Below are 26159 nucleotides of genomic sequence, written 5' to 3'. Positions count from 1 at the left end.
TATATATATATATATATATATATATATATATATATATATATACGCTTCTGTAGAGACAACTAGGCTATCGTGATTCAACTCTTTTAATGGCCAAATTCACCAAAAGTTTCCGTAACTGGACAATACGAGACAATTACTATACGTCTAACCATCAACTAAACCATATTCCAAACGTATCCATCTGCAATTTCCCATTACGGAAAAACAGCCCTTGTCGTGTTATATGACTGTACCCACCTGCATGCTCTTATGTTTTCCCGCGTTCACAGGTCCACGTGCTGCTGAAACGTTGTTGGTGTTTTACCCAAGCACGTAACAATGAACTGATCACATGTCTAAAGAAAAAAAAAATCACCTGACAAATAACTATAAATGTAATTATAAATAAGCTTTTTAGCCAGCAATTTCATCAGTGTGCAGTAAACATGTGTATGCACAGATTAATGTGATTACATTTGAAAGAATGTAAACACACTTTTGTGTTCACTTTATACCCTTAAACATAGAGCTCTCGGTTTCAGAAGTAGGCAAGAAAGGAATTTAGATATGCATGTCCAAGGACATCTATATATTTTTATATTAATTGATATGACATTTTCTTTTAATATATAATTTAGCCCAACTTTTTATCACACAAAATAGGCTACTATTGCACAGCTGTGCAATGTTGATCGAGTAGGATGAATTAGTATGCCTTTAAATAGCTCTGGTCATTGGATCTATTATAATAATCAGGTCAGCCATGATCATTATTATCTTCGTTGTCCATCTAAGTAACCTGCTAGTGGAATGTGTGCAAGGAATAAAACAAGGCATCTGTTATCAAGGCTGCCACATAATATGTAAATTGTTTGCATGTGTGACGTTTACTTCTTTGCTTACTGATACACAAAAGTATGTAAATGTTTGAATTCTCTTAAGTAGCATTTCTACTTCAGCTATTGCATTTATGGCGGCAGTTCATATTACGCTTAAGGCACATTAAGTAAATTAATTTACTACTCACTTTAGCACAACACACTCCCAATGTCAAATTAATTCCAAATAATGAATTCATTTGAAAACTTCTGGTTAAATAATATTTTAAATATACCAACAACCAAACACTATTTAAAAAAAAATACAACACACAACAAATAAAACAAAATGTCTCTTTAATTTGTAAGTGTCAACAGCAGTACAAAAGATGGAGTGATGGTGAGACGATTTTGTCATGTGTGTGCACTCTAACTTTTATGGAAAAAGAGGAACTCTTGAGGTAAATAAGCAAACAGACAGGAACACCCTCATCTGCCGTCGTACATCAGTGAACTGAGAATATACTGTAAAAATGGTGTTACATTACAATATGCCAAATGCTGCTTGTGGGGAGAACAACCTAGATATTTGTACAATCCACTAAGGTGTCTAAATACACCGAAATGTGTCACTCATCTGGTTTATTTTATCTGATATAATAATACTACCATTACAGAGAAGACTGATCTCTGGACATACAACTGTAGCATTAATTAGTTTACCTCACGTCAATACTGCACATGGAAACCAATGACTTGCTGGTTTACATACTAAAGCCAAGCAAAACATTTTTTTAGTACTTTTTTTCTTTCTTTTTTTTTTTTTAAACAATAATATCCTTAGCAAATAGCTGTCTTTTGTACTGTATAAAGAAGAATGTGAACACAAATGTGATGGCAACCTTTTTAAGTTCAATTAAAAACTTTACACTGGACTGTACAAGATATTATGATAAACTATTTACATTTTTAGACTTTATTTTTTTTTTCCTCCAAAAGCAGCAACAGATACTATTCTATATCTCTAACGCCCAAACAATAATACCTGCCATTGGTCTATGTACCTGCTGAGAAACCGGTCTCTACATACACACTCACACACACACAAAGACAAAATTAAAGAAAAGTGTTATCAGGCTGCTAGCGGGATTCGAAACCAGAGTGTACCTAGTGACAGAGGAGCCACACACAGTGTTGCTTGAGAGACTACAGAAATCTAAAAGCAAAGTACCATTGACAACAGCATACGTTGTCCCTGACAGCAACATTTTACTCTTCTGAACAGCAGCTAGCTGTAGTCAGTCCAGCATGTCAGTGAATTGTGCTGATTAAATTAACAAAAACTATCCCACAATATTCATCACAAAAGTCCATACCAAAAAAAAAAAAAAAAAAAAGCATTACAGTAAGATAAGTAGAAACACCCAAGCTTTGTCCTCAGTTATTGTACCTACTTTGCATTAATATGGCAGTGATAATTATAAAAGAAATGTCATTTAGACTTGCTGTTGACTGGATGGGAAATGGTCTATTAAACACTATGAAGCAACACAGAGAAAAATACTGTATGAAAACCTCAAATGCACAGAGTGGGTCTGCATTGTGCAGCATAAAAAAAACCCTCATAAATATTTGCACATCCCCAATGGATTAAATGCTCAGCAAGAAACTCACATGTTTTCAGATGAAGCTGTACTTTATGACACGCCACAACTGATGCCCCACAATTACATGTTCTCTCATTCAAATTTGCCACAAAACCAATTATTATAGAACTTCAGCAAGTACCTCAACATTTAGAAAACAATTTGTAAAATAAAAAAAGAAGAATTTTTTTTTTCCTTTGCTACAGAGTGCACCAACAACAAAGCAAATGGCTGGTTAACTCAGCATGGAGTGCGAGGTTCATCACTTAAACACATGGAAGTGAGATGCCCGGGTGTCTCAGCTGTGTCTCCAATACTACTCAATCAACAGCGATGTGAATTCAGCAACTACATGAGGTACAGTGAATTGTCAGTTTGTGATTTCATTCTTTTTTCCTAAGTACAATGACCAAAAACATACACACACAAAAAAAGAAGGAAAAAAAAGTAAAATACATAATTTATACTTCAGCAAGTATCCATGAACAAAAATAGAATTCTATTTTCCTATGTTATATTTACAATGAAAAGGGGAAAAAAAAATCTGTAATGAGATGGAGATTTATTTTTTAATTTTTTTAAAGAAACTTTGTTTTGAGCTCCGATCCATTTTGAAATTTCACTGTTTTTATTCTTGTTCTCTGATTGTCCTTTTATTCTGTTCTACTGACACTTTTAGAGCCAATAATGGCTAATAAATACAATAAAATGTCTATATGCACTAGAGAGCTTCAAATACAATATACAACACAAACATACATGAGCATTAAAATGTGCTACTGAAGTCCGGTGTGTCTCAGTTGGCCAGAAACTACGCGAGCCTCTCCATCGAGTTTACTGCTCTTTCTCCCCTAGGCAGCACTGGAGCTTAAACAAAGTGTTCATTCATCACGTGTCTTTGCATAAATAAACAAAATATGTCAAGAGAAAAATGACTCAAATCTGGCAACTGTGAGGCACGCTCACATGAATCCAAACAGGTGACTTGTTCATGTAGGTTTTTTTTCTTTCTTTTTTTCCTCGCACAACGGCTTCACATTAGTCAGAATTGATAAAAATACCATTTATATCCAGTGCTTGTAACACTTTTGAATCATTGTCTCCGTGTGAGATTGAAATAGTTTCTTTTTTCTTTTTCTTTTCTTTTTTTTTAATCTATACAAGCGCAATCAAGTTTCAGTCCCAACAACAGTTCTTTTGTCTGCTACCAGCCTACAGAACTGGCTTGGCATGGTCAAGGAAATATGTACAAATCACGTACAAATCAACCAATCCACCAGCAAACAGATATAACAGCTTTAAAAAATAAACGTTGGCTTGTAAGCAGAAAAAAAAAAAAAACTGACCGTGGATGTCAAGGGACACCCAGCCAAGTACTGTACCTTATGTAAAAATCACAACAAACTTAAACAAAACCAACAAAATAAAAGGTACGAATACAAGCTTCTAAAGAAGTGCTCAAAACGTCTACGAATTAAGTAAATGCTGTTTCAAAGAGGGGCGCTGAGGAGAAAAGTCAATGCTTCAACTGCTGGGAGAAGTAAGCGCTAAATAGCCATCGGTACCTTTTAGACCTTTGGAGGTAATGCAGTGACCAGCAGCCTCACTGTGACATTTCCTGTCTATTCTAATCTCTGGGTTACTGATGCAACAGACAGGTTCAAGGGCAAAGGCAAAATAGCGGGAATCATGCATTAATAATGCCGTATTTCAGATGATACCGACTCGTCAGTCATTTTAATAATCCCCCACAGCTTGATCTACTTGTTCCATCTGCTCGCTAGCACCTCGTGGCTGCTTCTGGCCGCAGCCTTTTGCGAGCACTTTGATGGAGAGAGGGCACAATAAACCACATGGGCCTCGTCTCCATTGTTCGCTACCTTTCTCCTGGGCGCGGGCCGATGCCGGGAGCCAGATGGCAGCCCCTTGAGGCAGGGTGTGCGCTGGGCAGAGGTCAGGCGAGTGGAGGTGAATGGCACTCGCACACTGTAGGAGCCTTCGGTAGGGCCAAAGCCTAAAACAAGAGGCCCTGACCGCTGGCTGCTTCTTGGCTGTCCTTCCGCACGGAAACAACCTGAGATCCGTTCTGCTGCCGGAACGAGCGGATAATTTAGTAGAGGCGCAGGACTGCCTATTTGAATTGTCTTTTTTTTTTTTTGTATATCAAGTGCTCAAAAAAATGATTTCAAGAGCAGATTTGTCTCTGTGCATTTTCAAATGTATTTAAATGTAAATACAATCAAAGTATCTCAAATCCAAGTATCCTTTGAAAACTGGGGAAATAAGTGCCATTATTCGTTTAGTTAAATTTCTCCTTAACTCTGCATAACTGGCCAAAACATCTTGATAAACTGGACGTTCTCTTTAAGACTTAACGATGAACACACTGCAGAGGCCCAAAGGCCGTACGCTCTGCTTTAAGACTATTTCCGTCAGTTAAGATTTCAATGTCTACAAGACTTAAGCGTAAATAAAAGACTTTAAACTTGCTGCCCTGGAAAACGGGGATAAAGACTTTAGCAGAATGTGCTTGTACATATTGTACATCAGCAATTTGTGATTGCAATACACCAAAGCTGCCTTTCGCTGCCTGTCCAATTCTGCAGATTGGATGCCATTTGGCCCCTTGGCATTCTGGCCTGATTACAATCACCGTGATTAAGAACCGAGTGGGTAAGACTGAACTAGACGAGGACGGTGGTCAGGGCGATCACTGCATTGAACCTCCTGGAGAACTATGACATTCTTAGTTCCTGAGCATTTGGACGTGGTTGTCAATGGAGAGGAGAAATAAAAGTGGGCTTTGTAGATAAGATTGCAAGGATTGTCTAAGACTCATGCAGTCTCTTCCTTAAGACTTTCAAATTTAAGATTTAAGAGCAGGAAGCTTATGATATGTTTGGCACATCTGGACTTGTAGTAGTAGTAGTAAAAATAATAATAATAATAATAATAATAATAATAATAATAACAAGAACAACAATAATAATGGGGAGTTTTAGGCTTTCCCTCTATGGTTCAAATGTAAGGACTTCTTCAGTTTTATCGTATTATGAAATGTCAAATGAAGTGTCGTCTTTTTCATTTTAAATAGTTCTGATTAAAAACATTCACAAGCTGTTGGCTGGTACAGCATACCTGAGTGAAATATAGAACCCCATCGAAAACAGTAATGGATGCTTCAAAAGAAAAAAAACAATACGTGTGTAAATCCATATGAATTGAAGTAAGACTGTGAGTTATGCATTCATATGAAATGTTTCAATCGTCAAGTCCTATTATTCAAAAATGTCGTAGGAAATACCCTAAATTGTCCATGACCAAAACACAAGAAAAATATTTCAATAAAATAACAATAAAAAAAAGCCAAAATAAAACACAATCAAATTGTTTCACACTCGGAGAAACACTTAAGACCAATAGCTGTTAAATCTGCAGGAGCCACATCTGCATGCTGGCTCCCAAAACGTATTTCATCAGAAACAAGTTTTTTGTTTTCTTTTCTTTTTTTGTTCTCTTTTTCATCTTCTTCAGTCTTCCCTCTAATATAAGGATATTCTTCGCTGGGTGTTTTCGCCTCAGTTGGCACTGACCGGCTCCTGTGTGTCATTCTCACTGCTGTAGTCCGATTTGGGCTCGTCCTCAAAGTCCTCGTACATGTCCATCTCGTCCACTCCATTCACGGGGTCGTTAGACACCATGGTGCCCGGTTCCATCTTCATGTTGAAGGTGCTCTGGATGACAGGGATGGTGGGCTCGGGGCTGGCCGAGGCACTGGAGCAGTCTGAGGTCATGTGAGGGGAGGGCGTAGTGGTCGCCATGGTTATGGCACCGGGGTAGACGACGCCTGCGCTGGTGGTGATGGGGATCTGCGTCTGTGGCTGCTGCCTGATACAGAGGTGAAGAAACAGACAGATTTACGCTTATGAAGTGCCAGTGTGCGCTTTTGCTTTTCGCAAAGCTCAGAGAAGCTTAAGAGCTTTTAAGAGACGAATGACAAGTTTAACCTTTTTCAAGGAAAACAATTACGGTCTCGGGGAATTAGAGAATGGAAAGAATGTACAGAAGCACACAAAACGCCAGTTGAAAGCATAAAGCTTGAGGAGTTTAAAAGCCGACTTCAATGGAACGTGCCCAGCCGGTAGCCCTGTAAAAATGATTCCCAATCAGCGACAACGATTTGGGAACGATTGTGAAAATGACACTCGTTTCTTTCTGGGTGACAAAGCCAATTGGTTGGTAGAGACACAGTCTCCTGATCTTTAACAGGCTGATTGATACTCCAGCGCTCGTATTTCTTGCTGTTGAAGTGGAAACACCTGGAGCAGGCATTTTCTTCACTCACCACACGAAGTAAATTATAGAGTTGAGCTCCAAACATCTGCCCTGCAGCCCTCTCTACATTCATACTCGACTCTAATATCCTAAAATAATGGCTACGTGAGTCCCGCTGCCCTCTGTTACCGTCTAAATGTGATAAACCACTACTTTCAGGCAGCTGAAAGAAAATACTCTTTTGTCAATGGGATTCAACCCAGGGCCATATAGTGCATTTCCCCTCCTCCGAGAAAAAATAAATTTACCACAGCATATAATCACAAAGGGAGCATGTAGGCAACAAAAGGCTGCGTTCGCTTTGCTTTGAAGCGTATATTAAAATTAAGTGCGAGGGCCATATAACGTGACAAATTAGCTAAGTGGTTAAATTACTCCAATCAACCTGATTATAGGGTCACTGGCTTTACAGTACACCAGGAGTTGGTACACGGTATGGAGTCATTACCTGCCTATTGTGAGAGCTCTAAGCTGGCTTTATGAACAGCGTATAGGGCTTTAACAGAGGGCAGGGCATCTTGGACGGCCGCTTGCTATTGTTCGTGCCGTTTTTTCCACCGTGCACCTACCCCACAGTGAAGAACTGCCTCATCTCCTGCCTCCTCGACCTCATCATCTGCTTGTACTCGCCTATGCGCAGCTTCTTGCCGTCGATGATGCAGGTGCGCTTGGGCCGGGGCTTGTACTTGTAGTTGGGATACTTCTCCAGGTGGATCTTGCTGAGCCGTGCCTGCTCCTCATAAAACGGTTGTTTCTCCTGGTTCGTCATGGACTTCCAGCGAGATCCTGTTGACCACAGTAGAGAAGTTAGAAGTGAGAAATTATGATTTCGGATTTTTATGGATTATTTATTTTTGGAGAAAGAATATCAATAATCATATTGTATAACTACATTTTATTTTAAACTTTATATATATAAATAAAATACAATTTAATAAAATTAATAAAACAGTGTTTTTAATGGAGAAAGAATGACTTAACTACATTTTACAATTTTAGTTTATTATAATAACATTTATGAATTCAATATATTTTAATACAATTAATAAAATAAATAATGATATTTCAGTGTATTTGTACATTTAGAGACAAGATGAGCTTAAAAAACAATGTAAACAAAATAACCACATTATTCTGAGGCAAGCACTGCTTTTGAGAATGGAGGGTAACTGCATTACTGTTACCGTTTCTGCATTAGTGAAAACAACAGGCTAGTAAATATCTCCAGCCTTCAGAAACGTCCGGGCTGACGGGTCTTTTAGTTGCTGTGATCTATTGACTCTCTAGACTGGGGGACAAGACCCATTTAGCCCTGTCATTTTTCATGACAAACACTGTCCACGTGACAGCCACTAAATCCATCTAATTGAGCTGCTCCTGCGGGCATCAAGCCATCAAGTTTAACCGTGCTCGTCTGTTTGAGATGCATTGAGTTGTGTGGAATTACTTGCAAAAGAAGATTAGGCAGGTGTGGTAATAGCCTGAACACCTTATTCACAGCATACATTTTGCTTAGTAGCTTTGCAATGCTGAGATGCTTGTCTATCGATTGCTAAGAGGGGAGAAACTGCCTTGGCGATATTCACTTGCATATTTTGTGCAATTCAAGGTCCGGTGTACTATATGCTGAAATGTCTAGTCAATGAACATAACACTCAGCCTTTCTTAATGATCCAATTCAGCTACATTTTAGTCTTGTGAGTCTTGGTTTTGGTCCAAAACAGTTGGTAAAAACAGACCCTCCCTTTACCTCAACAGAGGTTCAGTTCATTTCAAAATTCTGAATTAAAACACATTTAATACACGCACATCAGCAAATGTCATGTGACTTTGCTTTAGAGTCTCAACAAATTTTCTAATGCTATTTTTTTTGCCAATTTCCTGGAAGCAATGACTTTGGTTTCTTGAATTCAAGGGATAGAAATGCTTCTTATTTCGCAATCGATTTCACAATATTCCACTTTTTTGGAGGGCTAATAATTATTTCAGAACTTGGATAGAAACTTAGCTAATGACAACAATTCCTTGAGTAGTTACTTTGAAGGAAAGTAAAGTCATTTCAATAAGTTAGAATGACTGTTTAAACGGCTGTGTTAAAAAAGACTATTGGGTTAACATGATCCAAAACAAGCAAATACATTTTCAACAGTTTTTGAAGCACTCTACAATAGTTCCCTGGATACCAGTTCAGTTTATTCTTATGGAGCATGGCGTAATCCCAAATGAAAACGGAAAGGCTAATGCAGACGGCCATTGATTTGATTTGGGGGCTTTGACTTACCCAAGATTTTGCTGATGTTGGAGTTGTGCATGTCTGGGAAGGCCTGAAGGATTTTGCGGCGCTCATCTTTGGCCCAGACCATGAAGGCGTTCATGGGCCGTTTGATGTGAGGTTCGTTGCTGTTCCTTCCCCGGGGTTCCCTGTAGACCCGTGCCTCGGTAGAGCTGGCGCCTCCTGTTGGCCAACAATAATACTGATGTGGTTTATCTGCAGAGCCATTCAGTTCCTTACACCCTAGGAACACCAGAGCAAGAAGGAGAGAGCGGGTGCAAACCGTTAATCAACTTAGTAGTGCAGGGCATCCGTCAGCACATCAGAGTGAATGGAGCTGAACCAGAGAAGCTGGGTTTGGGGATCCCAAGAGGCCTGCAGCTGTATCTTATACTCCAGGCTGCCCATCCCAGAACTGGATGGGACAAGCCCATGTTTTGGAGTGTAGAACAAGACGGCATTGTTGGTCAAGGAACTCCTGATGAGTGAAAACTAGCTCAAACCAGACGAGGAGGACCCTGACTATAATGCCTTTTAAATATTTTGTCTGGGTCGCAGCGTTCGTACATTGGAACTGCCGTACATTTCTGGATGACTGTCGTAATGTTTCTCCTGCTATGAGTAATAACGGTAATGCTCTGAATAACAAATGTGGCACAAGGGTGTTTGTGTAAGGGAGGTAAAAGTAGGAGGAGGTTCAGTGCCAATGTCCTGACAAAACATATATCTCCATGTGATTGCTTTCAATGTGCTAACACGTACAGAGTCTGACAAAGGGCAGACCTAGTGGTTAAACATGGGATGGTTAAAAAAAAACCAAAAAAAAAACCTAGGTTTCTGTATTTAAATGATCACAGGTTTCACACACTAGAGTTAGTGAATGCGGCCTGGTGTGAGTGCAACTTGAACAGACTTGAGGGAGTGTAACTCCTCAATCAGGCCATTCACAATCAGCATGTGTGTCCCCCAGTTTCTGTATTTAACTTTACAGCAGAGTGAAAATGATTCTGTTTGCATGCGCATTTGCTTCCTTTTATATGTAAGATGTGAAAGAATTAAATAAAAGCTGTATGAATATTTCAACAAACAAAAACATGTTGATAAACAAGGCTTGAAAAATAAAACAAACAAAAAAAAAGCCTTCCCATATGCTACGATACATCTTTAATGATCAAAAACTGGATAAGAAGGCTTGGAATCAGTCATGAATATTTCATCATCCACATGTGATGTGTATTCATTAGGACCCTGAAACTTCAAGTCTTGGCACACTGTACCTGCTTTTGATTTCTATTATCACTGGTGTTGATAAACAAAATAAAAACTCCAGCTAAGTAATGGATCTTGGCACTACACCGCTATTAAAGCTCCGGGATACCAAGACTATTCCGAGGGCAGCGCGTTGCTCAAAGGAGGAGGAGCAGGAAAACAGGCAATGTCGAAGAGCTACCTTCTCTATGCATACACACACACACACTCATGCCACACTGGGGCCCGGAGAGAGAAAGAGGCAAAGTCTAAGTTTCAGGCAGCCAGCAGGAGGCTCTATCCTCCAGGCCCTGCTGGGCAGAACGGCTTTGCCCACAGGGCCCAAAAGATTCATTTACACATGTCATGTTTAACAATCATAATAATCCAGAAAGGGCTGCTGTTTATCTGGCTGCCCAGATCCACACAGTCATGGTGCATCAGTCAGGGTCTCTCTGATCTTGCCTCTCCACAACTTTGTAGCACTACATGCAGCCGCCTCGTCCCAGCCCCTTCCGTCGGGATTATACGGCGACGATGTTCCCCGCACAGTACATTAATTTCATTTAGCATGCGCTCACCGTGCAGGATAAATTGATTTCACTTTGTTTGGCTTTGACAGCCATGTTTATTGTGCAATGAAATGTAGTGTGGCGTAGGGCTGACAGTATCCATCAACGCTGGGCAATCTGCTGACTGCCGGGGCCAGATGAAGGCATTCATTACCTTGCCAACTTCAGCTCGCTCGCTCGGCTACCTCGCCCAGACACGACCGTGTGGATGGCCAGCTCTAATTTACGATTTGCCCCATGCCATTACTTTACCACTGACACTGATTCAGCAATTTATATACTGGCATGCATGCAGATATAGGCAGAGGTGAGCAGCTTACATGCAGGAAACCAGTAGCTGGACTTTTAAATTGCAGATCGGATTCATTTTTCTGTTTTACTGAGAGAGGGCGAGAGCAACCGGGGTTGGTTGCAATAATCATCTCATGCCCTGTTGTTGCTGTATTGCGTCAGCAGACACAGACTCAGCGCTCTCAGTCATTTGAGCGGACCGCAGGAATGAGTGCTGACTTACAGAGTGCCGGGACGAGATGAGCGGCGGCCCCTGGCACAGAGCCCCGCTCGCAGACACGGGTGGTCCGTGCCCCCCCCCCCACCCCATTGCAATCATGATGTGCCTTAATCAAAAGCAACCAAAGAGTTGGCAACGATGTCGGCTCGTGCAACGTCACCCCGCATCTACAACATGCAATTTACAACCCTCTGCTTTTTTCATGGCTTGTTGTTGTTTAATAAGAAAGCTTACATGCTTCTGACATTTACAAATTAGCATTAATTGACGTTTTTTCCCCCTGTGCGGCTCTTTTAGGAAGCACCTAGTTAGGTGTGTTATTGTGTAAATAAATGCAGATGTTTCAGGATGCCATGGGAGACCCCCTGAGGTGTGTGAGGGAGGGGGGACAAGACGGCAGGAGGCTTCTAATCGACTTTATTGTGATTTATGAGACCCGGTGCCCAACATGACAGAGCGATACAAGAATCTCTATTTAATTTGTCTCTCCCGGTGAACAGGAGGGAGAGCAGAGGGGGACTGTATGAATTACAGAGAAAGAGAGAGAGCGCTCGCGTGGAAGCGTATGAGGGAAAGGGGCCCCGCGGCCCGGCACACCTGCCTGCAGCAGGCCCAGACTTGACGGTATGCGGAACGGAGCCAAAAGGCTGAGCCTCTCAGGCTCTCGCTGCAGCTAGCCTTTTGTTCTGAGGGCACACACAGACTGTCACACAAGAATCCGCTTGGAGAAACAAGCAACAATCACGCAAACCTGCCAGGCCCTCTGTGGACTCCTTTCTGCAAAGGTATTTAGCGCTGACAATGGGAGTCTCTCTTAACGCGCACAGACAGATATGACACAATGCTCAGCTCTTCCATTCATGTCAGTACTCATATTTCGCTAATTAAACCATTACAACTTACATGTGATTTAAGCCCACCTCTTTAACGTGCCAATTGTTGAGTTGCACCCAGCTGGATATTTGGAATTCTACTCTGTGTGTGTGTGAGAGAGTATATACGGACAAAAGTGTGACTTGTTAGTGCATGTTTCTTGAAGCTATTGTTTCTCATGCCTCTCGCCCTGGATGTTGTAAGGTCTTGAAGAGGGCCATGCTAAATTCCTTTTCGCAGTACACCATTTCAATGAAAGGAGTCCTGGGCTGACGTGCAGACTACAGAGACAGTAAAACTGGATAAAGAACCGGCAATGGGAATGCTGGGAAAACACAGACATACACAAGACACACACATGAGTGTGATAAAACTATAGGTTTTTATCTATGGATTTCAAACTCAGAAATAATAATAATAATAATAATAAAATAAAAAGGTAATATTAATTCTTGCAATTATAAGTTTCTATCTAAAAATTGGTAGTTATATAGTTTATTTGTCTTGACTTTATATTATACTACATGACTTTATATCTGACAATGTGTCTTTTTTCTTTGGGCAAAGACGAGAACAGTAATATTTATTTAATTATATTTATTCCGCAAGGACACACTGAATTGGTCAAAAGTAACAGTAAAGACAGTAAAACAATAAAAACAGTAACATGTATGATGTTACAGAAGATTTCTATTTGAAATAAATGCTGTTATTTTGAACTTTCTATTTGCCCAAAAATCCTGAAAAAAACTTGATTTCCACAAAAGCATATTAGAATAATTTCTGAAGAATCATGTGACACTGAAGACTGGAATAATGGCTGCTGAAAACTTTGCTTTGCCATTACAAGAATAAATTACATTTTAAAATGAATCAAAATAGAAAACAGTTATTTAAAACTCTAATAATATTTCACATTATTTCTGTTTTTCTGTATTTTTGATCAAATAAATGCATTTTTTGCCGGATGTGCTATTGTTCCAATTAATTCGGATGTGCTATTGTTCCAGTTAATTAGACTTTAATGTTAAATTGGAGGATCTGTGGATTGATTAATTATGCTCACCTGATGTTTGTTGTTTACTATAGAATCATTGAGAAACAAAGAATTGTCACACTGACGAAAGCAGACAGCCGTCTTTTTTAACTCAAATAAAAGATTTTAGAGTGCAGACCAACCTTTCAGGTCTTGGCACCTAACCAGCTGGGAGAGCGCGGTGAATTGCATTGATCAAATAAATGCAGCCTTGATGGCCATACAAGACTTCTTTAAAAAAAATAAAAAATCTTACAGAGTAGTGTAGATCCTTGCATTAGATCCTTGTGTTCATATTATGACATAACATGGTGCCGTTTATAATACTCCTTTATAAAATGATCGTCTAATGATTGAATGAATGAATGGTTCCTTTGCTTTGACTGCAGTGAACCTCAGATTGCTAGTCTATAATAATTCAGCGATAACCTTCCCACAATTTAACCATATGCATAAATAATACAGCATTAACATAGCTCAGAGATTACAAAGTCAAGCAGGTAATCAATCCTGGCCAACGTTCATTTTGGCCGGCATTGTCTGAAAAGCGTGCTGATATTACCTCAACTTCCTGCCCCTGGAATCTCTCAACACACCCTTTGTTCTGCTAAGACCCCCGCCTGACAGAGATAGTTTAAACACACGCACGACCTGACCCGTTCGGCAAACAAAACTCATATGCTGCCATATGTGAATGAACAAAGGGGCCATACTAAAGCCTTTTGTGGTATTAGTTAATGTTTTTCATCTGAGCTTAAAAAGACCTAATGACTTTGCGGTGAGCTGATGCATGTGGCTCGTGGCTTTTTGCGAAATGAAGGAAATTCTATCTATTTCCATACCCCGCCGTTATTTTCCAACGGCCTCTCTCTCGTTAGAACTTTGGCAGCTGTTAATTTGGTTGCTGCATGCTTTGCAAATATTAGTTCAAGCAACCTAAATCTTTCTGCAAGTTACAGCAGTGACAGAGAGCTGTTTTACACCCCAAGCCTTTTCCAATATAACGTGTCTTTTCAGCAGGCAGGACCTCCGTACAAGGAGGCATGCGGCCGTTACGGACCCACTCAGTAATTTTCCTCTGCTCTCCATGGCAGTTACTGCATGAGTCTGTTTGCCCAGTTAAAGCGTCAAGAAATTTAATTCTCAAATGGTAGTTTCCTACTTAGCTGATAAATCATTTAAAGTGCATTAAAAATAGCTAGCTTATACTGATGAAGCCCCACAGCTTCTGAACAGAGCAGTGTAATAACACAACGACTAGTGGCAAATAAACAGGATGAAGGGTTGCCTTTTTTTAAGCGTAGGTATCACATACACGGTGCGTACATTCCTCAAATGTTCAGGGAGAGGAATGGAATTTGTTTGACTTGGTCTATCGAAAAAGGCTCTAAACACAAAAACACACAAGTAAACACTCCCAACGGGTAAACACATTCTGCTTGTAAAAGAGACTATTTAATGTGGGGCGTATCATCATAAAATGCCATTCACATCCTTCATCTCGATGTGTTTGTGGGAAGATGGAGATGGGGATGGCTCTGAGTGCTCACAGTGGCGCCTGTCCACTGGGATGAGACATCTCTGTGGCCTTCTAATCCTGTCTGTACTGGGAGTAAACTGAAGGCACGCTCTCCGTTCCTTCACCTCCACTTAGGACTTTAAAGGAACTCTGCATCACTTGGGCGACTGGGTGCCCTCAACCCTGCCCCTGACTCCTCCGGTGCCCACAGAAGTTGGGTTCCCACCGTGTTGGAGGACCCGAGGACCCAGCTTTCTCACTGATCTGAGAGGGGAGGGACAGGCTTCTTGGTGGGAATCTGCTCTGGTCTGGTCAGATCAGACCAGATCATACCAGACCAGAAAAACTGCATCTCTAAACCTCTATTTACAGATTTGAATACTACTCAGCCAAAATAAATAATTTATGTTTTAGAAAGCTCATAAACAAACAAGAGTTATGCGAGGCTGATCATCTTACAAAAAAAAATCTATTGTGTCTGTTACCTCAAGGCCTCTTTTTAAAGATAATACCCATAATTATATGAAACTTGAATTAAAATGTTTTTATTTCTCCATATATTGGCTGTAGATTTCCATGGGAACCGTTACAAATATTTTACACACTGGCGCATACAAGCGTACTGTTTATGAACAGGGTGACAAAAGGAGCTGACACCTTGTCATATAAGTTCTATCAGCATTTACACCTCCACACCCAGCACATCAAACATGAACTATGGCAACAGAGCCTGGTTCTAGAGGAGGGCCAGCATTGTCCCATCACTTTGTCATCAAGAACTAGCTGTGAAAACTTTAAATACAGCCGTGCACACTGCATTACCCCATCAACTTTCCCTGACACTGGCCAAGCAACCGTGGAATCCAGTCAGTCTGATCATCTGACTGAACTGTACCTGACCTCATTCCTCACTGTAGTCAAGCGGCAAGCAGCATTAGATATATGGCAATGCTCTGCAAGGGTGCAAAGCACAGAATTTGTGAACAGTCACGTTATGTTTTCAAACACTACAAATAGATACTTACCCTCAAAATCCTCTGGCCTGGTGAGGTCGATGACTCTGTGACCAATCTTCCCATCCTCGCCTAGTTTGCCCAGGTGATGGCTCAGGTTATCATAATGAGACCTCTCCTGCAAAAATGACAGAACATTTGTGTTCAGATACTACAGCTTCCTGGCTACAGATATTTAGTGGTTTGCCTTTATGCACCACATCGCAAACTCAAATGTGTGATTAAGAAAATTGCATTAATTTAGGTCTTGACTCAACATGAAACTAGCCTGCTGCATGTTGCTTAAATTAGAGCAGTCTGGGAAATGATGTGTTTTTCCACAATGGTAAAATGACCATAACATTAAATAATTAATTTAATAAATGTAGCAAATTACTGCTACTACTTATTATTATTTTTATTCCTTAATTATTATTCTTATAATTATTTAATTTGATTATTTTATGTGTATGCACTGTATATGCACACAGACACACAAATAAATATCTATTATATTTATACTACATACAAATTTCTATTTTTATTTAAATAAATGCAATGGATTATTAAAAACTACATTTATAGCAGTTAAATTAATTTCTTTAAATGTCACTTGATTTTAATTGTATTTTCTTAAATTACACTTCAAAAATTTAAAAGGCACTTCGAATTTAATACTGAATGGCGCATGACCCTGTAGGACATGCTCTTCGCATGCATTTTGACGGGCCCAAGTCAAGTCGTCTTTATCACAGCTGTAGTCTCTTACTGTCTTCATCTGCAGGGACTTGTACCGATAAGAGTCTGGAACATTCTACTAAAAAGGATTTAGAAACAACACACTGAAAGATCCTGAGCACACAATGCAGTCTGGGACCTCCAGTGAAATGTTCAGCTTATTTTTTTTTTCTTTTCCGTCCTCTAATCTTTGCAGTACATGCCCCTGTCTCTGCTGCCCTGAGCTCCCTGTCTATCATTTATTCAAGGCTCATGCTCGGAGGAACACGCCGTGTTTTCCCTTTTGTCGTGTTGCTTTCTGTTCAGATTAAACTTGGCATCATGTCGCACTTGATGCACAATAAACCCATGTCATTCCTTGCCCGTGCGACAATATTAAATGTCATGTCCGTGTGCATTTACAGAATAAAATAACAGCTTTTGGGGGGCCCTCCTGAATGGTTGCAGCACATTAGACTTAATGCATTATGCAGAGGAAGAGGGCCGACCGCTGCTCGGGCCCATTGTTAAATGACCTAGTTCTGCCGTGAGTGCAGCAGGGCATTAGTGGAGGCCCGTCTCACTCTCTCCAAAGACTCAAGGAGGAGATGGACACTTTGACTCGGCATGATACAAGTAATCTCTCCCCCCTCCGAACAGGGCAGGAAGATGCTAAAAGCAAAGCGAGTTACGGTGAGTCGGCCCCAGAGCATTTGTTCTTCTCCCAGCGTGTGCGTTCAATCTCAGGCAAAAGGTGTGCTTGAATTGTCTTTTCTTTAGAGAATGCCTATCACACACAGTTTGAACAGACACTCAGGCGGCCTCCCAACACAATGCTAACAGCTCCCCTGCCACAGACATAGACACAGATACCGAGGTACACATTAATCTTTCAGCCGCGCTGCTTTGGCCGTTTTGCTCGTTTGTTTGTTTTCTGTTCTTTTTGACACTGGGGAGTCCGTGGAGCGAGGAAGCTCTTCACACGGCAAAAGATTATCACTCCGGCTCAACTTGTCAATAGCTCATGACAATAGTGGATTACTTTGGATGATTCTGTGCTTATTGCTGTTGTCACTAGAAACAGACTTTATTATCACTGAGGGGCAAATTCACTAAACAGTTCAGGCACGTTTGTGAGAAGTATTTCAGCATAAAAACCTGCATTCACTAAGCACCTGCAATCAGGTTTAAAAAGGTTCTAAATGCACTTAACTAGCCCTGTAAATATTTAAATGAAGTAATTATTTTCAGCACAAACATGCCTTTTGAATTATTTTTCAATATCAGTTTCAATATTTATAGAAATAAACACTGCTGTTTAAAAGTTTGGAGTCTGTTAGATTTAAAAAAATAAAAAAATAAAAAGTTTTCAACATTGATAATTATAAGAATGTTTCTTAAGCACCAAATCGGCATATTAGAATGATTTCTGAAGGATCTTGTGACACTGAAGACAACAGTAATGGCTTCTGAAAATTCAGCTTTGCCATTACAGAAAATAAATTAAAACAGAAAATAATTATTTAAGTCATATTTCAAAATGTTACTGTTTACTGTATTTTTATTCAAATAAATGCAGCCAATATATGCAGTGAGCATATACAATTCTTACAAATCCAAAACCTTTAAATGGTAATGTTCATTATTTATAAAATGCAGCACTTTTATTCACCTCAAATAATGTTGCGCTATTACTGTCCACTGAAAGCAGGCCTTAAAACAATAAACGCTGCTTTAAGCTGCCACAAATTGATTCATTAAAAAATTTCCAAATTATCTTTTATTTGCCTACTTGCCCCAAAAAAATAAATCCAAGTATCTGTTACCGACTTTTTTTCTTCTGAAAACTATTACTATTACTCAGAAAACACAGCACAAGCAGAGGGACAGAAAGAAGAGCTGTACAGAGAGAGTGCTGCAATTTCCCACCACCATGCTTGATGGAACAATCATTATTTATGGCCATCTGAGTGATTCTGATGTACAATTAACCACTACCTGCTTATGGCCTGTCATTAAGAGCTGCCTGTCTTGACTCTGCCTTGCTTATTTAAGTGTTTTCTAATTATGACATATGTAGCGGTTCCCGCTGGGCTCAGGCGGCTTTGTAAAGATAAGTTGGAGCGCTAGCTTGGTGTGCCACGCTCCGTGTGAAGCCTCCTACGCTGCTGTATTCATCACCAGACCACATTATTGCACTTAATGAAAGAGGCGCAGCACCCAATGACAAATTGACTGATGTGCGATTAGTCGCACGAGCGATGGCCGATGCGCCGTGGACTGTCCACTGGGGAAGGGCTCAACAACTGCAGAGTGTGTGCGTGTGGGGGGGGTTATAAATGACTTGCTTGTGTCGTCCCCTCCTCCCCACTCCGTTAGCTCTCTCTGATCAATCAACTCCTTTTATAAAGTCATGATCATTAAACATCAGTTTGGGGAACAAGGGGCATCAATCACAGAGTTTCATTAAAAACGCTTTAGGCACTAAACTCTCATTTTCCAGAACAATAATTAAAGAATGAGCCAGACGGGAGCTATTGTACGTGAAAACAAGATTAGACACTTCAGTGTCTCGGGTCTAACTTAATGGAGTGAGGTAGAGAGTTCATTCATGCCTAGGAAGTGCTGATATCCACACGAGACAGTGACACTGTTTACAGTGCACATTACGGAGTCTGTAATTGAGAAAGTGAATACGAACAAAAAAAGCGATGTGCACACCTTCAAACATCGCACAATGAATTTCCATAAAATTTAATATACTATGTTTTATATACTTATTGGTTGTAACTTGCGTAATTTATATCATAGCATTATCGAGAGAAATCATTTATATGCATAACATCAGGCTTTTTGTTTGAAGACTCGAAAAAGAAATCGGTCTACAGCGTCTTTACTACTGTCTGCATCAAGCGCTTTGATAAATCAAAGGCATTTTTATTATTTTATGGTGTCATTAAATTTTTACTGATCACTTTGCCACAGAAGAGCAGTAAAGGGTGTGCACCATCCTGAAAAAGGACCGTCCAGCCAGGCAAATGCTCACTAGCAGATCTCTGCGACCATTGTGCTATAAAGGATATTTATAATGTGCATTACGGCAGTGAGATGGCAGCAGCTCAGAGTCTCCGCAAGTACAGAGAGAAGGAGAAAGGGAAAGGGCGGTTAGGGGAATGAAAAAACGGAAACAATGCAAAAAAGAAAAGATGTCATGGTACACGTTGTGCCCCTCCCATGCTAACCACGACCTCTCTGGCGCATGGCTGGCCCTTCCCTCAAATGAGTTCAGCATGCAGCCCTTCATTCCCACATCTAAAATTATAACCACACAGTCCTAAGCTGAAGTGGAAAAAGACACCCACAATAATCTCCCCTCCACTATCCACTTTTTTCCCCTCCATCCTCAAATTCGGTTACAGAATGCATTTTGATTCGACGGAGGAGGGTTGCATGGTGAACTAATAACACAGAAGGGCCGATGGCAAGGCTGGTGGAACTTCTGAACATCTGGAGGGTAGCCAGAGCGAGGAGCCTATGTCAGCACAGCGGAGAGGGCTTTAATCAGGCCGGCCGCAGAACATGTGCCTGAGGACTGCACCGCTGCCCGCAGATTTCATGTATTTCGGGCTGGAGCGCATTGTGCTGGTGTCTACCCTGTACTTATGCATCACACTGCCATAGAGTGACGCTTTTCCTCTGGTAAAAATAGCCCGGCTTCAGCCATATGGCCTTGAATTGTTCCAGCCGGGTCCAGATAATGCCAATTGTGAGGCAACCAAAGATCAGCCTTTGTCGACTTAGCAAGCTGCCTTTACAGTCGCCCCGGTGCACACAGCTAATTTCATAACCTGGTAAAAAAAATAAGAAAAAACACATTGGTCAAGTGAATAACCGTTTGTTCCATGTCCTTGCCTGGATTCTGAATGCTGAGAATACAGTGTTCTGTCAGTTCCACACCTGGCTGACAGATCCAAGAGATAGAGGAAATAAAGGGAGGCTTTAAAAGCCTATTACAATGAGTTCTGACTGTGTGTATACATGGTGTAGGTTGATTCAGTCTTCTGTATTGAGAGTAAGGCCCAGCAGCGCACGTCTATTTCACCCCTCATCTGCTTTCAATTCCTGCAGTAACCAATCACAATGTTATTTATAATTGTGCAGCTTTTTCAGTAGTTGGTAGTTTTGAAACGTTTAGTCTAAAGCACATGCAGTTGTGCGCCGAGCCCAGAGTTCCTTTCATGCGGTCGCTTGTTTTTATACTCGAGCAGTAGTCCATGCTTGTAGGCTCCCAGAGCGGGTGCTGGCAGAACGCGTCTGAGGCTGCGACCTCCCTCCATTGGTAGGCATCCAATCCTTGATATTTTTTTCACCTTGCAGAAACACTTCATCTGAAAACACTGACATGAGAGAATGCTGACATTTCCGTATAGACTTTTTTTTCTAAACATCCCAGATTAAACCATAACCATGTTAAACCGACAACTCGCTCGCTTATAAAACTGAGAAATGTATACACAACATCTGACCTTTTGACATCACGGGGGAAATGAAGCATTGTATACGTGTCCATCCATCGGCTGTAAAATAAACTCTGCAGCGCTGTTTTTCTATCCTGCTGCATTGAGATCATCGGATCTGGATTTTTTTAATGGGTTTTCAGCTTTAAATGACCCTGAACTGTTCACTAGGTCCTCAAGGATCTGTTAAGACGGACCTTGCTTTTTCTGCTCTTATCACACAATCTATTTACAATAATGGACACTCTGAATTGCATGATCTGAGAGACAGAGGATTCTTTATGCACCTGTTCGGAGGAGTTCTGTCCCAATATGGTGGCACATAAATGACCCATTGTAGCCTATTCCTATTCCAGATACCCCTTTCTTTGTTGCGGGGTATCTGGCGTAAGCAGAGCCTCGCAGGTCTAGAGTATAAGGCCTTGTTGCATTTTTGAATGAGTGCCCTGTTTTGGCCATTTGTGTGATTTTATGCAACCACAGTGTAAAATCAGCTGAGCTTCTGTCATGTCTTACCTAAGGGAGAAAAAACGGAAGAGTAAGTGCATGCCGTTGTTTTAGAACTAGCCCGAGATGTGCACCCGCCCTCACGCATTGCCGAAAAAGGCGCTATTTATATAGCCAAACAAATGGAACAAAGAATTAATGTAAGCAATACTCAACAATGGCACTTGCTGGCTATGGGCAGTGCTTGAGTTCAGAATATAATCAAATTTTGGACGGCCAAAGCCATGTATGGCAGGATTTACTTTGCGGCCAAAAATAACCTATGCTGGCAATTTCCAAGACAGCAGCAGAAAAAGGGGTAGAAAATTGCTTCCAGGGCTGCAGACCAGACAAGATTATACCCCAAGTCTTTGTAAAGGAAAGCGTGAATAGACCCCTAACACTCACACGAGGGGAGGGAACGAGAGCAAACATTGGCTTCGGGTCTAAAAGTAGGGGGTGAGAATTTCGAGGAGAGTGAGCAAAGCTCCATTTAAATGTTTGTGGCCCTGTGCTCTGGGATTTGAGAAAAGTGAATATTCCACTCATCAATAATGTAGGTGAGAGGAGGGGGCAGGGAGGCCAGCGGATGCTCAATAGGTTAATACACTGGCCTTTCACCCTTTGATTCCAGTTTGGGAAGTGTCAGCACAAGAATATATTTTATCTCCTCACCAGGCCCGGTCGGACTGCAACATCTGTCGAAAAGTAGGTTATTAGCAAGGGCGAAATATCTGAAATCAAAATCTGGGCTCTTTCCAGAGTGGAACCTCATCATTAGGTGGCTTGTGAAATTCAATTTGAAAATGTAAAAGCAAACAAAGTAGTTTAAAACTACGGATTTTAAACGGATCAAGAAATGTACAATTCAGTGTGCTTTCCAGGGGAAAAAAGTATAATAAATAATAAAATAGAATAACTGTGCTCAGTAGACAATTATACTTCAAATAAATATTTGAAAAAAAAGCAAATTGTTGGAGGTCCCATAAAAGCTTTCTTTTACTGACGGGACATCAAAGGGGAAAAAAGACAAATAGAAAACAAGCAAGCAAACACTAAAACATGAATATTTTGCACAAGCACCTAAAAGACAGGAGACTCAAAGGAGACGGTTCTTCCATCTCAGAGAGAGAGAGAGAGAAATGGCTCAGTGCGAGAGAAAAAGGGATGCAGGTCATTCCATTGTGTTCTACGGACACACTTTATATTAAAAGATGAATTGATCCATCTGTAAGCAGCACTTAGCCTCACTCTTCAGCTCAGTCGTTACACCGGGATAAATCAATATTTAATATCCCCCACCAACAGCCCCAGTAGATGATTTTAACCTCTCCTTAATCCCATTTATGTTACCTTTCCAGAATCTTCCACGTAAGCTTTCACTATGATAAACTTCCAAACAGCAGACTGGAAGGCAGTTATTAAAGGGCGTTCAGTATTTATGTCAGGTGAGGCGATGTGCTGAAATATTAATATTCTGAAACTGACCAAAGTGAAAGCTTTTATCTAGAACACTTAGAGGCCTTTTTTTCGTCCGTCAGGCACGAGCAGCAGGCACGGGCCAACTGTCTGACTGCTGGCAGCGCTGGGTGATATACAGCGGGCGGTTCATTCCCGTTTTGTACACGGCTGTAGTAGCTCTTCCCATGACATGTAAAGTGTCCCCTCAGAAACACATGGCTAGAGGGCATTACTAGGTCCTTAACTTTGCAACTGTATCAATGAACTATTCTAGGATGTCATGAAACAGTTAGGCCTGTCAATTAATTATTATTAATAATAATAATAATAAATACAACATATTAATCATGTCCCCAACCTATACGTTATCTATGCAAGATGAGCGAGGAGCTGAGAGGAGAATGTGTGCTTGTGTTCCAAAACAACAAGATAGATTTTTTCCAAAGGTTAAAAAATACTAAATTAAAACTAATTAAAGGTGAGATGAAAAAAATGAAAGATAAAGCCAATAATGTCAGTTTGCACATGTACATAAAACAACAAGAGTTAAAATAATTAAACTACTATTCAAATATTGCAGACAAAATGCATGTAAATGGTCCCTAAGTCACAAGAAAACGAAATAAAAATAACCTAAATGAAACATTAATTTCAAACCACTGAATACTATTTAATTATTTTGTATTTGCCAAAGTAATGCTGTCTGAAAAGTATTGCTTTATCAGCAAATACTGATATTTCTTATTCAATAAATCAGAATATCACGTAATTCATTTGATCACAATTTTAAATCAGCCCTACTAACAAAACTGAGCAATGAGGAACATTCTTCATATTACGCTGAAAATAATGAATGTCTGCTCAGTGTGTCTCAGAATGTCTCAACTTCAGAGACATATGGAACATATGATGAGGAAAATACAGCTTCTGTTTAGCCTCTGGTTGTTTGCGACATCAATACTTCTGTTTGGCTTAGCAACAGACTGAGGTGAAGCTGCCTTTACGATATCATCAGATGCAGACAGGCTTCTGAGCAAGACTACAGTACAAAAGAGGCCTGCCATTTTCTTCCATCGTATTTTAAGGTCATAAACTTACATTCTCCGATAGGGAAGCAACTCAGAAAAAAGGGAAAAAAGGCATAGAGAAAGAGAAAGTCTTTGCAAATGATACTTCAAAAAACGAGGGAGTCTTTGTGATGTGCTCTGTAACCTATAGCAACAATGATAACCCAAACATACCAGTCATATTTTCACACTGATAGAGCACCTAATTATTATTTGTCCTTCCCTCCTCTGCCCCTTTCTTTGCACCGCTGGCTGCCCAGAATTACCTTGCCCTTACATCAAAGACCTTTAGGGAAAACACATTTAGCCACAAGCTTAATGTCTTTTTCTCTGGGGGGGAAGAAGGTGGAGAGGAACAGAACTGATTTCCTCCCCAAAAACACACAAAGCTCACCTGAGCCGAAATGCCCAAATAACCATGTGAAAAGGCAGGGCCTTACAATCGTGCGAAGACAAAACCCAAGACAGACAAAAGAGGAGGAGAAAAAAAGCGTTAAGCTTGGCCTGCTAAGAACAATGCAGCTGTAGGTGTGTGCTGCCTGTTAACAAACGTGCCTTTTCAGCCATTGTTGAAGCAACATTCATGTCATGTAGCGGCATATTCTCGCGTTTGGCTGACCATGAGCTAACCCCAGAGCGATTTTGGGAGGTAGAGAAGGAAGGAGTGGATGAGTTGAGGCTGGTGAAGGTAAAATGGGGAAAAAAGGAGGGAGGGAGACAGCCACAGGTGATGGCTGCATGTTCACATACCGCATCCACCTCCAAAGAATACGAACAAAGAGTGCGAAATCTCAAAAGAACGGCACGTAATGCACTGACTTAGGTGATATCTCCATTTATAATGGCTTAGAGTTGGGCATTGTGTTTGAGAAAACAGGATTATGACCCCCACAATGCCTTCCTGAGCATTAAAGAGGTACTGTAAATTACTGTGAAAAGCAGCAATAATATAAAAACGCGTTATCTGCCTTTATCGAGGACGTGTTGGGGTCTCAGTTTCCTCCGATGCCACCCACATTGGGGCACGTCTTTCACCCTGACTTCTAAGTTAATTGAAAAATAGTCCCTCTACTTTTTTACATATACATTGACCTACTTTAAGATGCTGGTTGAAAGTAATCAGGTACTGAAAAATTAATGAGCCTCCACTCCCAGTTCCTGCCTGCGTCTCAGCCAACTGGCAATATGGCATCAATCAGATGGTAGTGGTGTCTGTTTTTCTGCTCCTTGATTGACTCATTGATTGAAGATATTTTTAAAAGGAATCCCTGAGAGAATGCTTGCTCCCGGTACAAAGTGGGCCTGTCCCACACCAGGGGCTGAAGAGGGCTGCCTGTTTGCTTTAATTGGGCAGAGACATCACAGTTTGAACCCACACAGGCCAGGCACCAGAGGACCGCGATGGTCCTCCTCGCTCACAAATGCAAACACACACACACATACACATTCACCATCTACCCTGCCAATGTCAATCAAAGGCACTCCTCTGGATGTGCTTCAAAGACCTTGATTGATTTTAAAGATCATGTCCGAAAAAACACTGTGGGCTTAAGTCCTTGAGTTTTGGCTGTTGTTGTGTCCTCAGGCAAAAGGGGCAGGAACAAGAGTCGGTTGTGTTGGGTATATTACTTCTGCAATGGAATCTGGTATTGATTGCACATCGCATAAATAAAATTGGGTTTTGAGGTCATCTCATCACTTTGATGACTCGCATGCACAAATGGTTTTAATAATAAATAAAACAATATAATAAAGAGCAACATATTTCTTAAACTATGCCTTTATCAAAAATAGCCCCACATAAAATGTTTTTATGAAAATCTAATTGTAATGACTATAATCGACTAGTTAAGTTGTCTAACAACTAAAATTAAATTAAAATAAAATAATATTTTTTAATTTCTTTTTTAATATTTATTTATTTATACAGTGTATATATTTTGTGCACTTTTGGCAAGGATTTATTGCACAACAATATTTTATTTATATTTTGGGATTTTATTTTATCATTGTCATCATGTGTGAGTGTATGTGTGTGTGTATATATATATATATATATATATATATATATATATATATATATATATATATATATATATATGTGTGTGTT

At 40.4% G+C, this 26159-nt stretch overlaps 1 protein-coding gene and 1 long non-coding RNA gene across 9 annotated transcripts in view; both read right to left on the bottom strand.

Moving 5' to 3' along the window:
- Positions 1-296, bottom strand: part of LOC107586034 (uncharacterized) — a 67120-nt gene extending 66824 nt beyond the window's left edge. The window contains exon 1 of the long non-coding RNA XR_001609311.1: positions 238-296. This is a non-coding gene — a long non-coding RNA (uncharacterized lncRNA). The remainder of the gene's footprint in view (positions 1-237) is intronic.
- A 2260-nt stretch (positions 297-2556) lies between these two features.
- Positions 2557-26159, bottom strand: part of sox6 (SRY-box transcription factor 6) — a 136811-nt gene continuing 113208 nt past the window's right edge. For 7 of the 8 annotated variants that reach the window (XM_016273127.1, XM_016273129.1, XM_016273130.1 and 4 more), the window contains 4 exons: positions 15835-15940; positions 9060-9233; positions 7348-7564; positions 2557-6331 (listed from right to left, as the gene is read on the bottom strand). In XM_016273127.1, the coding sequence (XP_016128613.1) occupies positions 6022-6331; positions 7348-7564; positions 9060-9233; positions 15835-15940 (807 nt within the window). In that variant the 3' untranslated portion in view covers positions 2557-6021. The remainder of the gene's footprint in view (positions 6332-7347; positions 7565-9059; positions 9234-15834; positions 15941-26159) is intronic. The other variant, XM_016273132.1, reaches the window with a different exon arrangement.

The sequence above is a fragment of the Sinocyclocheilus grahami genome, unplaced genomic scaffold, assembly GCF_001515645.1.
Source record: "Sinocyclocheilus grahami isolate Dianchi unplaced genomic scaffold, SAMN03320097.WGS_v1.1 scaffold76.1, whole genome shotgun sequence".
Taxonomy (NCBI): Eukaryota; Metazoa; Chordata; class Actinopteri; order Cypriniformes; family Cyprinidae; genus Sinocyclocheilus; species Sinocyclocheilus grahami.
This window is presented reverse-complemented; position numbering and strand designations above follow the sequence as displayed.